General features: G+C 37.7%; 1 protein-coding gene across 1 annotated transcript in view; it reads left to right on the forward strand.

Annotated features, from left to right (window-relative positions):
• Positions 1 to 16149, forward strand: part of LOC115840055 (contactin-associated protein-like 3) — a 197738-nt gene that overhangs the window by 131685 nt on the left and 49904 nt on the right. The window contains exons 11-12 of the mRNA XM_030832476.2: positions 6366 to 6472; positions 9660 to 9779. Coding sequence (XP_030688336.2) covers positions 6366 to 6472; positions 9660 to 9779 — 227 coding nt within the window. The remainder of the gene's footprint in view (positions 1 to 6365; positions 6473 to 9659; positions 9780 to 16149) is intronic.

Below are 16149 nucleotides of genomic sequence, written 5' to 3' on the forward strand. Positions count from 1 at the left end.
GTGCAATTTAGCAGTGTATGAGAAGATCATAAATTCCCAGTATGTAAAATATTGACTCACAAGAACTTGAGTTCTTTAATGCAAATGTCCATGGCCATATGTTCACATTCTATTCATTTGTAGAGGAAAAAAAATGATTTAAAGAATTTAGACAAAACTTTCAACCCTAATTTTCAGATTATAAAAATTTTTTTAGCATAGAAAGTGTAACATCATCTGCAAGTTATAATTGCAGCCAGCTCTGGCACCCTGAATCTTGGTATTGGGTGAGGGTTAGAGATGCTCTTTTGGAGGTAGAGTACATCCTCTCACCCATGGGAATGACTTTTAGTGGGTCAGGAGGGTGGGAAGTCACAGCTCACTGTCAGTAGCCTGGTTGTCACTTCAGTCGGGAAGCTCACAGAAAGTTATTTTAGTGCTTGGAGAACTCCATCACAGCACGTGTGTAATCACAATATTTATCTCACATAAAGGTTGCCCCTTTGTGCATAAAGATCTTTATTTCAAAACTAAAACAAAAAACCAACGTATGTGTGTGTGTGTGTGTGTTTGTGTGTGTGTGTGTGTGTGTGACTAAAATAGAAAAATTTCCACATCACATTTTTAAACGATTTTCAGATATCTGTACTAGTCTATGGAGACATCTGTGGTATTAAGTTATCTTCCATAAAATTGAGGCTCATGGCAACTTTGTAAGTGGTTATAAAAATAGCTATTGGCACTTTGGATGGCCTATATAGTCACTACTTGTAATTTTTTATGGTTCAACATCTAAAGACATGTCCTTACTCTCCATTCTTCTTAATACTAAAAATATTCATTTTTTCTCAACCTTTAGTCCATACCTACTAACTGCATGTCCAATGCACCATGAAATAGATTCACTTAAAAGTGCAGCAAAGCAGACACTCACACCTGGGCTGTCTTCGGGCACTGTGCACTGTACGCAGCCATCCACCCAGCCCACCACTCTGCCTGCCCAGAGCAAGTCCTAATGTGCTCAAGTGAATCTGAGATTTATTATTAAAATGCAGCTAGCTTTCTAACTTCTATCCATTGGGCACAGGAATGAATAATTCATGATACATAGCAGCATTCCTCACACTGCAAATGCTGAAAAGATGTTTGAAATCCTAGGGGTACTTAGGAAACTTTCCTGAGCCATATAAGGACTTGTGCATCACGCTCTGTCTTCCTGTGGCTCGGATGACACTTTATAGAGAAGGCAGTGCAGTCCTTTGGGACAAGGCTGTGGGGAGCGGATAGCAGTGAGGAGGGATCGTGTCTTACACCCTTGGGGTTTTGGACATTGGGATTTCATGTCATGTAACTCAGGCTACATAGCTCTTTTCAGGTTCCTTTTAGGCTCAGGTGTTTGCTGTCTAGAGCACCCCCAGCCATGGATGGTGCTGATGGGGTCACTTTCCTCACTTCCACTGCCTTTGACCCAACATTAATCTTCTAGATGCTAACTGTGACATTGTGCATCATACATCTTGGGGTTCTTTTTAATAGAAAATAACACATTTAGAAGAAAATTAATTACCACAAACTTTAAGTTCTTATTTATGAAAAAAAAAATCTTATCCCAAAACATTTCTAGGTAAACTATGATATTCTTTATCATAAAGCAGTCATTTTCACTGCGTTAAAAAGTATGGAATCTATTCTAGTATGATTTTAGAGAGTTCCAACGTGTCGAAAAGAAGGGCAAGAAGTTACTTTGTTCAAGCGAGGGGTAAAGGGGATGGGCCCTACTTGGATCAAGCCACCCTTTCGGTCCAATGGGATTCTTAGGTAACATGATCTGAAATACCACCACTCCTAATACTCTGTGACTTTGCTATAGACTGTCCTGTTCTTCGACTGTTATAGCAATTTACTGACTGTCAAGGTATGGATGCCCCATCCTATGCATTCACCTAGTAAACCTCTCCAGAAAGATAAATAAGTCGGGCACCATTTATTCCACATGTGAATCCCAACTGGCCCAAACTGATTTTGAAATTCACAATCTTAAGGTTGACAAACGGTTCTGAAATTTGTCAGAAATTAAAAATAAGCATATCCAGGAAAAATTTCAAAAACTCTACTATATATCATTTTATTTCTTTTTAAAGTAAAGGTGAGTTTGCCTATTTCCAGTTCTTACTGACAGTTGAAATTTTCCCATATTTTTCCAAAGAAAACCAAAATAGTTCTTTGGTTAGATCTACTGGAATTTCAGTGTCTGGGAGTGTAATTTGTGCAGTATTAGAGGAGAAAAAAATATCATAAAATAGCCAGATGCTCCCTTTCATCTTTTGTTTTTCCTACTTTCCTTTTAACGATGTTTGTTTTACCTTTTCTGATTTGCAGATAAGTGGCTGTTGGGGAGCCCACTGGGATGAAACAGGGTTGTATGTTGCGCTCTGGGTATTTCTACATGTTTATACTGTCCTGTCTTCTAAGCACAGATCCTATCATTGGTGTGAATCTCTCTTTTTCTTAATACACTTTGTGGTAGTTTGTTATGGCAGTAATAGAAAAATAATATAACATTTATATAAAATTATGTATAAATTTATAAATCTATACACACACATATTTTCCTTCTCTAAGGTGAGAATTTCAATACATTTTAGTTTTATATACTTGCCTGTGATAAGTCCCTCACAATGAACATTTTTCATTAATATGCTTTATTTTTTAGAGCAGTTTTAGGTTTGCAGAAAGTATAGAGAGCTCCCCTTTATCTCCTCTCTTCCCAGTCTCCTCTCACACAGTTTCTGTATTATTAACATCTTGCATCAGCGTTGTACATTTATTACGATTGATGAACCAATATTGATACATTCTTATTAACCAAAGTCCATAGTTTACAAGTTCACTCTTTGTGTTAAACAGTTCTATGGGGTTTTACAAATGCATAATGTTATGTCTTCACCATTACAGTATCATACAGAATAGTTTCACAGCCCTAAAAATCTCCCATGCTTCACCTACTCAATTCCCCTCCCTTCCCCCAACCCCTGGCCTGGAAATCACTGATCTTTTTACTCTCTTCATAGTTTTGCCATTTCCAGGATGTCATATAGTTGGAATCATGCTCTACGTAGCCTTTCACTTTGTAATACGCATTTAAGATACTTCCATGTCCTTTGTGGCTGGACAGCTCATTTGTTTTTAGTGCTAAATAATATTCTGTACCACTAGTTTGTCCATTCACCTACTGAAGGACATCTTGGTTACTTCCAGGTTTTGGCAATTAACAAAGCTGCTGTAAACATTTACGTGCAGATTTTGGTGTGGAAGTAAGTTTTCAACTCATTGGAGTAAATACCAAGGAGTACAATTGCTGGATCATTTAGTAAGAAGATGTTTAGTTTTGTGAGATACTGCCAAACTGTCTTCCATTTTGCATTCCCACCAACAGTCAATGAGAGTTCCTGTTGTTCCTCATCCCTGCCAGTATTTGGTGTTGTCAGTGTTTTGGATGTTTGCTATCCTAATAGGTCTGTAGTGTTATCTCATTGCTTTAATTTGCATTTCTCTACTGACATGTGATGCTGGGAAGCTTTTTATATTTTTATTTGCAATCTTGATACCTTCTTTGGCCAGGTGTCTGTTCAGATCTTTTGCCCTGGGTTTTAATTGGTTATGTCCTTATTGTTGAATTTAAGAGCTCTTCCTATATTTTAGATATGAATCCTTTGTTAGATACGTGTTTTGCAAGTTACCCATTAGTCTATAGCTAATCTTTTCATGCTCTTAATGTCATTCATAGAAAAGAAGTTTTTAATTTTACTGAAATCAAAATTATCATTTTTTTCTTTTGTGGACTGTATCTGAAAAGTCATTGCCAAACCAAGGTCACCTAGATCTTCTCCTATGTTATATTCTGAGAGTTTAACTGTTTTGCATTTTACATTTTAAAATTCTAAGATCTAGTTTGAGTTCATTTTTGAGAAAGATGTAAAGTCTGTGTTTATATTATTATTTTTTGTGCATGTGGAGACCCAGTTGTTCCAGCAGTTATTTGTTGAAAAGACTGTCCTTTCTCCAGGGAGTTGCCTTTGCTTCTTTGTTAAAGATGAGTTGATTAATTTTGTGTGAGTCTGTTTCTGGGCTTTCTAGTCTGTGCCATTAATCTATTTGCTCTTTTGCCAGTGCCACACTGTCTTGATTTCTGTAGCTTTGTAAGTCTTGAAGTTGAGTAGTGTTATTAGTTCTTTGACTTTTTTCTTCTTCAATATTTTGTTGGGTCTTTTGCCTTTCCATATAAACTTTAGGATCAATTTGTTGATATCCACAAAATTACCTGCAGGGATTTTGACTGAGATTCCCTTGAATCTATAGATCAAATTGGGAATAACTGAAATCTTGCCAATTTTGAGTCTTACTATCCATGAACATGGAATATCTCCACTTATTTAGATTTTCTTTTTTATCCTTCATCAGAGTTTTGTAATTTTTCTCATATAGATCTTGTATATGTTTTGTTAGATTTGTCTAAGTATTCTATTTTTTGGATAATGCTAATGTAAGTGTTGTGGTTTTCATTTTAAATTTCAATTGTTCATTGTTCATTTATAAGAAAGAATCCTGCAGCTTTGCTATCATCACTTATTAGTTTCAGAAGTTTTTTGTTGATTATTTGAGATTTTCCACATAGTCAGTCATGTCATCTGTGAACAAAGATGGTTTTATTTCTTCTTTCCCAATCTTTGTACCTTTTATTCCTTTTCTTGTCTTGTTGCATTAGCTAAGACTTCCAGTATGATGTTTGAATAAGAGTGGTGAGAGCAAATCTTTGCTTTGTTCCCATACTTAGAGGAAATCATCTAGTTTCTCACCATTAAATATAATGTTGCTGTAGGGTTTTGGAGATTTTGTTTGTTTGTTTGTTTGTTTGTTTAATCAAGTTGAGGAAGTTCCTCTCTATTACTAGTTTGCCAAGGTTTTTTGTTTGGTTGGTTTTATTTTTGTTTTATCGTGAATCAGTGTTAGATTTTGTCCAATACTTCTGCATCTATTTATGTGACCAAATGGTTTTTCTTCTTTAGCCTGTTTATGTGATAGATTATATTAATTTTCAAATTATTTATTTCAAATTTTGGAGCAGCCTTGCATACCTGGAATAAATTCTACTCAATTATGTTTTATGTATTTTTTATACATTTTTGGATTCAATTTTCTATTATTTTGTTGAGAATAGCACCTCTTTTTGATAATAAAAAAATTAAGTAACATTCTTGCAATTAAAATTTTTAATCTTATAAACAAATATTAAACTTTCAATTTCAAAAAGTGAGATGTAACAATGTCCATGAGATATAAGTGGTTATTTGGTTTACCTGAGTGATTTTGTGGTTTATTCAATTATGTGGGGGAAAAAATAACAATAAATCCCTTAGTCTTAAGTGATCTCTAAATCTAATTCCTAGAGGCATCATCAGTCTGATCTAAAGTAGATGACATTCAGAACCCCTGGCACTGTGATGCTATATGGATAAAGAGTTTCTCCTTTTTCCTGACTTCCTTCCTTCTCTTTAAAATGTTTCCTTATGTACTAAGTCAACATGGTAACATATTACAATGTGGTATACATATATCAGTTAGCTTTGGCTGCACAATAAATTATCTTTAAAACTTACTAGCTGAAAACAACAACAAATTTGTTTATCTCACAGTTCTGTATTTGCTGCTGGGCTCTCTCATGCATCTGTGGTTGCCTGGGGGATCAGCTGGCAGCTGGTTGACTTATAATCCCCTCATTCACTTGTCCTGTGGTTTGAACCTACAGGGGTGACTAGACAACCTGAACAAGCCCAGGTTTCTTCATGTGGTTGTGCTTTCAGGGTTCAAAACTCAGCAAGAGAGCAAGCCCACTGCCCAAGCACTTTTCTAGCCTCTGCTGTGTTAGTTTGCTAATGCCTCATTGATCCAAGCAGGTCCTATGCCCAACCCAGATTCAAGGTGAAGTAAGCTATACTTTTTGATGGAAGTATCTATAGTTCACACTGCAAGGACATGGAAGCAGGGATGGGAAATGTGCTGTCTATGGCCATTGCAAGCAATTTATATCCCTGTCATGTATGAAATTAATCTTGCCTTATTTGTGAAAAAGAAAACACATTTTCTGATGTAATGAGATGTGTAGAAAATTTGTCTGTCACAAATACATGACAGTTGGTAGCATCTAATGGATTTTTTAGTCTATGATTGATATTACATTTGGAAACCTTGATGACAGACCCAACAATTTTTGTTCATGTTGAAATTTTTCTGATCAAGTCACTGTTTTCATTACAACGTATGAATATTAAGATACACATTTATCATGACCAAGTGTGGGAAATAGTGCTGTGTCTGTCTTCTTCTAGGTGTTTGCCCAGCTATTGTGAACATGGGGGTGAATGTTCCCAGTCCTGGGACACCTTCTCCTGCAACTGTGCACACACTGGTTACATCGGTGCAACCTGCCATTCCTGTAAGCCTCACACTTCATTCACTCTCCTTTCTGTTCTGATTTCCATGTAGTTCTATTTTTCTTTCCATTATTTTGTGTATATGTGTGTGTGTGCAACCATGTGCTAGAAAGCAACAACAAAAAATAATTATTTTAGACATTAATTTTTGTCTGGTTTATTTTTAATCAAATTTATTTCCTATTGATGATAAGGCAGCTAACAGAAATACATATATCATAGGATAGAAAAAATAGTAGACAAAGGAAAATAAGCATAGGAAAATAAAATATAGTCAAAGTATAAATTAAATCTAGAACTCATGATATTATATCTTGTTCTTTTCCTCGAACGGAATCTAATTTTAGTTCTCAAGTCCTGTCTGCCTAAGTAAAAAGCATGAGTTACTAGATTCTCAATATTTATAAAATTAAACAAGAAAAGTCTCAGAAGAAGTACAGGATGGCAGCTAACACGGTAGGGCTTCTAGACATCAGTGACAAGCCAGGCAAATGCTTAGGTTCCTTGCAATCTTGATGTTCTCTGATGATGATGGTGGTGGTGATGATGATGATGATGATGATGATGATGGAACTTACTGGAACTTACCATGTACTTGCACGATTCTAGTTCTCTGCATGTTTCAACTCCTTTAATCCTCAAAACAACTCTAGGAGGTAAATGTATTTTTATCTACATTTTACACCTGAGGAACGAGAGAGGCTAGGTTGTTTACCCAGGGTCACACTCTCCATCTCCTCTTAGTGGTGTTTCTTCTGTCTAGAACACCAGTCTCTTTTCTGAAGAATTATTCTTTCAACTTTAAAGCTAACAAAACTTTATTGACTGTTAATCCATTAGCTTATGACAGAGCCTCTGAAATGCCCTTGGTCTTCTAATTATTGGCTTTTGTACATGTTTTTCTTTTCGTTTTTCCCTATTTGTGTGTCACTGCTGATGTTTCTGAATCCCTTCTCTGGTAGCACTCCTCTCTCTGGGTCTTTAGAGAGAGACAGCATGATATGAAAATTCACAGATCTCACCATGTTCAGTCCCTCCTACTGGGAGAATACATTGCACTTTTAAGAACTCTTCCCTGTGAATTATTTAATTTTATTTCCACATATGGGAGAAAAGCAGAGTTTGGACTGGCATAAATTTGTCTTTATGGGAAGTGAATCCCAGTGAGGCAGGCATCAGTGTTGGGATGAGAGCCCTGTGTCCTCAGCCCTGAAGGTTCCACAGAGGAGCTCAAAGCACCTTGGAAGACAAAGGGAGGTGACTTATGCCCTAAACATCCCATAAGTTCAACCAGAGCAATTCCACCTGCAACTCTATTTACTGTACTAGTGCCAGGTGAGAATTTCCCGGAGTAACTCTTCATTTGAAAAGAGCTGGACATCTGGGAAACTTGAGGCTAAGTGACTTGGCCAAGTCACAGTTAGGAATGGGGTGATCTCTTCCTTAGAGTGTCCTCCATCATACTTAGCAAGGTGTCTTATATGAAGCAGATATCTACTGAATATTAATGAGTAAGAAATATGGCTAAAATGCTATCAGTAACTGTGATCTAAACATCATTCTAAACAACTCTGATTTTAAAACTAACAGATATATATATATATATGTAGGGTGTTTCATTTGTGCCCCATGATTTGGTCTAATAACTGAATTGACTTTATTGGGATCATCTAACTGGTAAGCTACATGAAGATGAGATATTGCCAAATCAAAATAAATGATCACCAGACCATTATTTTTGGGTCTAAGTGCACGATCAATACACGTGTGCATTCGTGTTTAAAGCAAGCTTTCTCCTAGTCATTCCTCCTCTACTTTTGTTTCCTAGGCAATTCCAGCCCCAACCCAAACACAAACACTGCTATCAATTTTCGTGTATCCCTCTGGACACTTTTCTAGGTGGTCATGAGCATATGTATGTATTTATAGGAGTGTAAACATGAGCAGCCAAAATGCACGCATGGTGGAAAAGCAGTCCATGTTGTCTCTGTGTCCAACAGTGTAGATGGTAGTAGCTGTGCCATTGATTTGGGACAGTCTGGTACATTTGACACTTGACCATGTTTAACAAAAGGATGTTTACCTTTGTAAAATCTCTGGACAAAAAGCATTCCCTTCATGTTCTTTTTCTTTGAGATGAGAGAAAAACAGCCCCTCGATCTCTCCCTGGGTTTTTGTTGATTATTTGAAATAGGCAAAGTTAGAAGTGTAGATAATCCAGTCACTGTAGCATGGCATAAAGCCATAGCCTCTTCGGATCACTCCATTTTGTGGATCTTGCCTAACCACCACCTGAGTCTGTCTGTGTGGTTGCCAAATCTGATCGTTAGAGCTGGCTTAACGATCCAGTCCATCACTCTGCCAGAATCAGTGCTGCACTTCTGTCCCAGCAGCCATTAGCGGCTTTTCAGGTTTTCAAAGGGTTTTTCCTGTCAAGGCAGCGAGTGATGCACACTGGAGATGTTACTTGGTTGATCACTCATTTAAATGTCTTCTGAATATTGAGTCCGTCATCTGCAGATGCTAATCACTTGCCTTGTACACAGAGAAACATTTATTGTACATGTAGAAAATTCAATTATGAATTAAGATAAATTGAAACTATAAAGAGATATTTCATATATATTATATATATTTCTTTGATTTTCTTGAATTATCATTTGCAAAGCATTTAAGGATGTTTCTTTTTAAAGCAAACTTTAAAAACTGAATGAAGAAGAGTTGCTGATTTGTGAAATTCATCTCATTGAAAAAAATGCATTTCATATGTAAATTGTTTTAAGTAAACAAAGAGTATAATTAGAGTAATTTATAAAATAACATGATTATTTAGATAAAAGCAGATGATTTAGGGAGATTAAGCCAATGCACTTCAGGTGCTTAGATATTATGAAATAAAAAAGAATTAGACAAGAGTAAATCCAGTTATCACAATTTTGAAAAGAATCCTATGTTTCTAGAACATACAGGATTCAGATCCACATGTCCCACAGTGATCCCTCCTAAAATCTTTCACCCTGTGCTTCAGAATCTTCACTCTATCTGATTGAAACAGGGAAACACTCCTCTAAAGAAAATGTCCCTGAGAGCAATGCAGAATGAGTGTCACTGGGGAAAGTATCACTTAATTCACAACATGGAGGGATCCATCCCACTGTAGCTCCTGTCTGAGACCCGTGTTCTTTGCAGCTGTCTACGAGCAGTCATGTGAAGCCCACAGGCACAGAGGAAACTCTTCAGGGCTCTACTATATCGACTCAGATGGAAGTGGCCCGCTGGGACCATCCCTTGTATATTGCAACATGACAGGTATGCTAATAAGCCTTTTTTATGACAGTTAAACTCAGTAAATACTTGCTGTGCATGAAAAACCCAGATGGGGAAAGTAGAGTTTACCTAGTGGCAGCGTTATGTAGATATGCATTTTGATTGTAATTGTAATATGATTGCTCAGACGTATTAAACATAATGTTCTAAAATAGTTAAGAGGTGGTAATTAAACGTTATGTTCTTTCTTTGTGCAAAATTAACAATAAATCTTTGCTTATTAATCTGAAACAAAAAGGGATAAACTTTATTTCTTAGTCCATGTCAATAAATGCCAAAGACTTAGGAGAATATTCACTTTTCAAATTTATGAAAGCATCCATTTGTATTCTTTTGAATCCGTAATCACATGAGTTTATCTAGGAGATAATAAATGTTTCTAAAGTGTATATACTTCAAGTAATAATATTATTCTTGTGCAACTGTATAAATAATATTTTATTTTCCTTAGAAACCTAATTATATGGTAAAGGACTTGTTTACGACTTATTGTTTATGATGCCTTTAATTCTTTGAAACGTTTTAATTTAACATCTCCGCCTACAGTATAGGACCACAAAGGACAAAAGCATCCACTTTAATGAATGACAACTGCCCTGATGGAGTTGATACAAATTCTTTATACCTCTTCTGTACCTGTATCTATGTGTGTCTGTACCCATAACTTTTCCTCCATGCTCGCATAACATTTTACCAATAAAAAGAGGACAAACCTCCAAGAAAACTTTCTGTTACTCTAGCAGTGTAGACCTAACATGTACTTCAACAACCACAGAATTTGACTCTGCAAATTCTGAGCTAATGATCAGAAAAAAAATCAACTATAAATGGTTCTAAGGCAACTATAACTTAGTTATAATTTTGTTCTTCTGTTATTATGGCTACATGTCACGCTGACAGGGTTGCAATTCTCACGAGGAGGGAATTATTTGTGGATAAATTTATGATGATGCTTTCTGAGTAGCTTACAATCCTGGTGTGGTTTTTTACCTACTACCATTTCATACATGAAACGAAATCTGAGCATTTTGGCAGTGGTTAATCGTATGATTAGATCTGAATTCAGTCAAATATATCTTCCAGCCCCAAAACTACCCCCAAAGTTGGTACAGAAAATGCAAGAACTTGCAGAGCATTGCACTGGGTGTGAGTATGGCTCTTTTGGGCTTTGGGGTAAACATTTTGTCATAAATACTGACCAAAATGTTGAAGTGTGATGACAGAGTTAAATACATTGGTTTACCTTTACTGAAAAATGTGTGATCAGTGAAATATGTGAGGAAACAGCCCAGGGGATCATTCTAGATATACTGCACTCCAGTGGTTTATAAGAGGCCTTCAAGTGATTTCAATTCCTGCTTTGATTTTCTTTCATTACCATGGCTCAAGCAAATGCCGAGGACAAAGAAAGCTAAATAAAGTTGCTAGCATCCCAATAAAACATTTCCCTTTATCAATTAAGTTCTTAATTATCACAGAAGTCTAGGGCATGTTAAAGATTTTCATACATATTGTCTTGGGTTAATTCTATGAGCAGAGTTCCATACACACTGAAAAATGCCAAGATTCTAGAAAGGTAGAAATAATCCCAACTGGCACATTCCAAAATGAGTGACATTTCAATGACTGAAGCTATTTTTTTAATAGTTAACTATTGGCAAGCTGAGGTCACGTTTATAAGGAAAGGTATTTGCTGAGAAGAGGAATAACTGAGAGCTGAGGGCCCGATCTTCTGCAGTTTATGCTTGTAATAAAAGAAAAGTATTTTAGTCATGTTAGTGAACGCGGTCTAGGCTTCCCCATGAAGCTTTAGTTGTGCATATTTATAAAGCCCCTTTGGAATGTGTAACTATCTCAAAGGTGTTTTGTTTTAATGCTAATTTGATACCATAGCTGATGTATTTTGATTCCCTGCAATTGCTGTTACCTTTTCAGAGCGAATCTTGGCCCCTACCACCAGAGAGAAGAGTAGTTATCATCAAAATGCAAAGAGGCAGTAAAAACAGATGCCCAGCTTTTGATTTCAGGTAACTTAGAATAATACCTGATGATATACAAGCAGGTTTTTCTTACATTAGAGATGAGAAAGAACCTCTAAATAAGGGAGGGAAAAGGTGAAATCTGTTGATTAACCCTCCTGGTCAGTTTATACACACGATGGCCTTGAAAACTGTCTGCTGAGGATGTGAATCATATCCTTCCCCGGGTGACCTGAAGAAACGTCCAAGTAAAGGCACAAAACTGAAGAGTTGCAAAAAAACTTCTGACAACACTGAACACATGTGTACTCAGCGCCTGCCCTGAGCCAGGCACGGCTGTGACCACATCAGGGAGTGAATCTGAACACCTCCCTCCCCTGGTGGGGGGTGCTTTCTGGGGTGGGGAGCCAGATCATTGACAGAAGCGAATCAAATACTTGGCATGTTGCAAGGTAACAGGTGTTGTGAAGAAGAACAAAGCAGGGAACAGGGTCACAGACTGTAGAAGGATGGGTTACAGTTTTCAATAGAGGGATCAAGAAAGGACGCAGTTGGAAAGTGACATCTGTGCCAACCACATCAAAGAAGCAACCTGAGAAAACCTGAGGTGGAGCCTTCAAGGGGAGGGAGGAGGGAAGTGCCGAAGGCCTGCAGCCATGGGGAGCTGGCATGTTGGACAGACTCAGGTGGAAGGACGAGAAGGTGGCCTTTCCTCAAGTCACGTGGCTGGTCCAGGATCCACACCAGCTGTGCAGTTTGGGCCTTTAACCATCGTGGGGCACCAAGAGGAAGCAAGGAGACTAGTTAGGACGTTGCTGTAGTAATCGAGCCAAGATGGTGATGGTGGGTAGCAGGCTGGGAGCAGAGGAATAGGAGGAGAGAAATGTTGAGTTAGAATCGGTGGACTAACCGATGGAGAGAGAGAGAGGCATCAAGCAGGGCTCCTGTATTTGGATCCAAGCCCTGGAAAGAAGGTGCAGGTATTACTCACAGAGACGGAGAATTCTTGGGAAGGACCATGTTTGTAAGGGAAGACCAGGATTCCAGTTGTGAATATGTGAAGTTTGGGTTGCCCATTGGTCATTTAGTTAGATAGTGGAGATCTGTTGGTTATAAAACAAGTGTAATGTATCTTCTTAAAGCCTACTGGGTGGTTATAACATCCTTGGCAATACAACCTTTTAAAAATAGAATTCGGAGTGTGACTTTACAAATTCATTTAACCTGACCAGAGGACTCCTGTTTGCTTTACTGTCACTAGTGGACACTATCCAGCAGGATAGAGCTTCTCTAGGTCCCTACGTGTTTGTTCCCCAAGGAGAAGCTCTGCTTTCCACAGCCAGATTCTGCAGGGTAGCATCCCAGGAGAGGCTGTATTATTATTAAGCTTCTGCAGAGATGCTTATGTGCACATGGGTTTAGAAAGCACTGTCGTTTAGCTGAGGATCTTTGGTTTTAGCAGGCACAGGCTACTCTATCGTCCAAAAAATTAAAATGGAAAGGGAACAAAGGGCATCACAGAATGGAGAAATAAAACCAATGCAGATGTAAAATTTTGGTGCCGCTACTCATTTCACGGTCCAAGCAATTATCCTGTTGTTCCTATTTATATAGGTTGCTGTGGGTGAGGTTTAATGACCCATCACTGAATCCCTGTGGCTCTGATGCATCCACAAATGCCACAGGAATGGTTCACATGTATTAAGATAAAGTATGAGACATTAATTCTCTAAATTATCTTCTAAACTCTCTAACGTAATCTTGGAAAGTGTTAAGAGCTGTAAGGTGTGTATGTGTGTGTATGTGTTTGTGTAGGGATTCATGAAAATTATTGCTAATAATTTAATGATTTATATTGATGTGTAAATGTCTATTATTAAAGCATACTTCATAACTATATATCTTCATATTACATTGCAAATGAACAAACATTACATAGAGATTATTGTATCACAATGCCTTTTGGGTAATTAAAGGTTTTTAGAGAAGTTTATAGTTGCCTAGCTCTCATGTAAAACTCCTGAAATTAGTATATTCTTGTTCTATGTGAAAAGATCAATGTCGTAAGGGTGCCATAATTATGACTGAGATGGAACATCAAATGGATCATGAGACACACATACATACCCAAGGTGGAGAGCAGGAGTTAACTACTTCGGTGAAGATTTCCAAATAGTATTAAATACCAAGGATTTTTATTAAACTCAACACCGTAAGGAAGGCAATGTGCTGTAGACAGAGAAACACACAGGCCAGTCCAAAGACCAGTGACTACCTCCAGCAGCTACACAACAAAATATTTAATGAAAAATTTTTTAAATCCAGATTTTTCCTGAGGAAAATACAAGGAATGAACCAAAGTTACAGCTAAATGGTCCTTACTGCCCAGGGGTCATATGAGGTACCCCCTGACAAACCTGCTTATTGATAGAGGAAGATCTTAGGGTCCTGATTCTGTTCTTCCAACCTGGAAATATGTCCACTATGAAAAATTTGCCTTCTCCATGATGCTGCAATGCCTGTGGACAATTAAACACCCTCTAATTATTAAAAAACAAGTACTAACACTTGGAAAAAGATACAAAAAACAGAATTCTAAACCAATGGTTAAAATTATATCCTTGGAATAAAGACACAGATGTAGAGCATGGACTTGAGGACACAGGGAGGGGGAAGGGGAAGCTGGGACGAAGTGAGAAAGTGGCACGGACATATATACACTACCAAATGTAAAATAGATAGCTGGTGGGAAGCAGCCACATAGCACAGGGAGATCAGCTCGGTGCTTTGTGTCCACCTAGAGGTGTGGGATAGGGAGGGTGGGAGGGAGACGCAAGAGGGAGGGGATATGGGGATATATGTATACATATAGCTGATTCACTTTGTTATACAGCAGAAACTAACACAACATTGTAAAGCAATTATACTCCAATAAAGATGTTAAATAAATAAATAAATAAACTTAAACTTGCCTAAAAAAAAAAAATCAGATTTCAGAATGAAAAAAAATTATATCCTTGGTAATAGCCTTTAAAAATGTAGTACTAGGACACACTCTGCATGTATTTTTTAGTACCTTTAGTACAGAGACAACCAAAACAAGACAAAATAGTAAACTATTTTGAATGGACTGCCTGTGCAATTTGTTGACAGACCTATTCCCTTTCTAAACAGAAGAAACAAGACATAACTTCTTTGATGACAAGATGAGGAAGGCCAATGGCTCTACTCACTGAGAGAGATAGAACTGTTTGTGCCCACCCTAAACCCAGGGTAGTTCTTGGCTATTTTCATAGTTGTGAGGTTCAGAAACTGCTTCTCAGACCTTGCATTGTGAGAATGATTGTCACCGAAAGAAGATAGGTTGCAGTCAGAGCAGTGATTCAACTTCCAGTCCATAAAAATCACCTGGAGGCTTGATGAACAAGCTGAGGACTGGGTCTATGGCATCCCTGCCCATTGCACCTTCAGATCTTGATTTATTGACTCAACAAGTTAATAATCCAGAACTTTTTACTCATTATTATTGCTGAGTCACTTGCCTTTATGCAAACCAAGCAATTGTGTTTCTTTTCTTTTTTTTTATTGAGGCATAGTTGATTTACAATGTTGTGTTAGTTTCAGATGTACAGCAAAGTGATTTAGTAATACATACATATATATCTATTTTTTCAGATTTTTTTCCCTTATAGGTTATTACAAAATAGTGAGTATAGTTCCCTGTGCTATATAGTAGGTCCTTGTTGGTTATCTATTTTATATATAGTAGAGCGTAAATGTTGAATCTAAAAAAAATGATACAAATGAACTTATGTACAAAACAGAAATAGACCCACAAACATAGGAAACAAACTTATGGTTACCAAAGGGGAAGCGGGGGGATAAATCAGGACTTTGGGGTTAAAATATACACAATTATGTTTCTTAAACATCCTTTTCCCTGTGTCAAAAATTGTGTCAGGGGCTTCCCTGGCGGCACAGTGGTTGAGAGTCCGCCTGCCGATGCAGGGGACACGGGTTCTTGCCCTGGTCTGGGAAGATCCCACATGCCGCGGAGCGGCTGGGCCCATAAGCCACGGCCGCTGAGCCTGCGCGTCCGGAGCCTGTGCTCCGCAATGGGAGAGGCCACAACAGTGAGAGGCCCGCGTACTGCAAAAAAAAAAAAAAAAAAAAAAATTAAAAAATTGTGTCAGGCCTCCAGCACTGTGGTTTAGCAAAGGGCAGTCAGCCCAACTGCTTTACACATAACTCATGTCATTTTTTTAAAAGCCCTCTGTAGAATGGGTATTGATTCATACACCATGAACCTGCATCTCTTTTATCCTGGCTTTTGCCTAGAAAGAACCCTTCCTGCCCCCACTGGGGGTACATTT

Source organism: Globicephala melas, chromosome 6, assembly GCF_963455315.2.
Source record: "Globicephala melas chromosome 6, mGloMel1.2, whole genome shotgun sequence".
Taxonomy (NCBI): Eukaryota; Metazoa; Chordata; class Mammalia; order Artiodactyla; family Delphinidae; genus Globicephala; species Globicephala melas.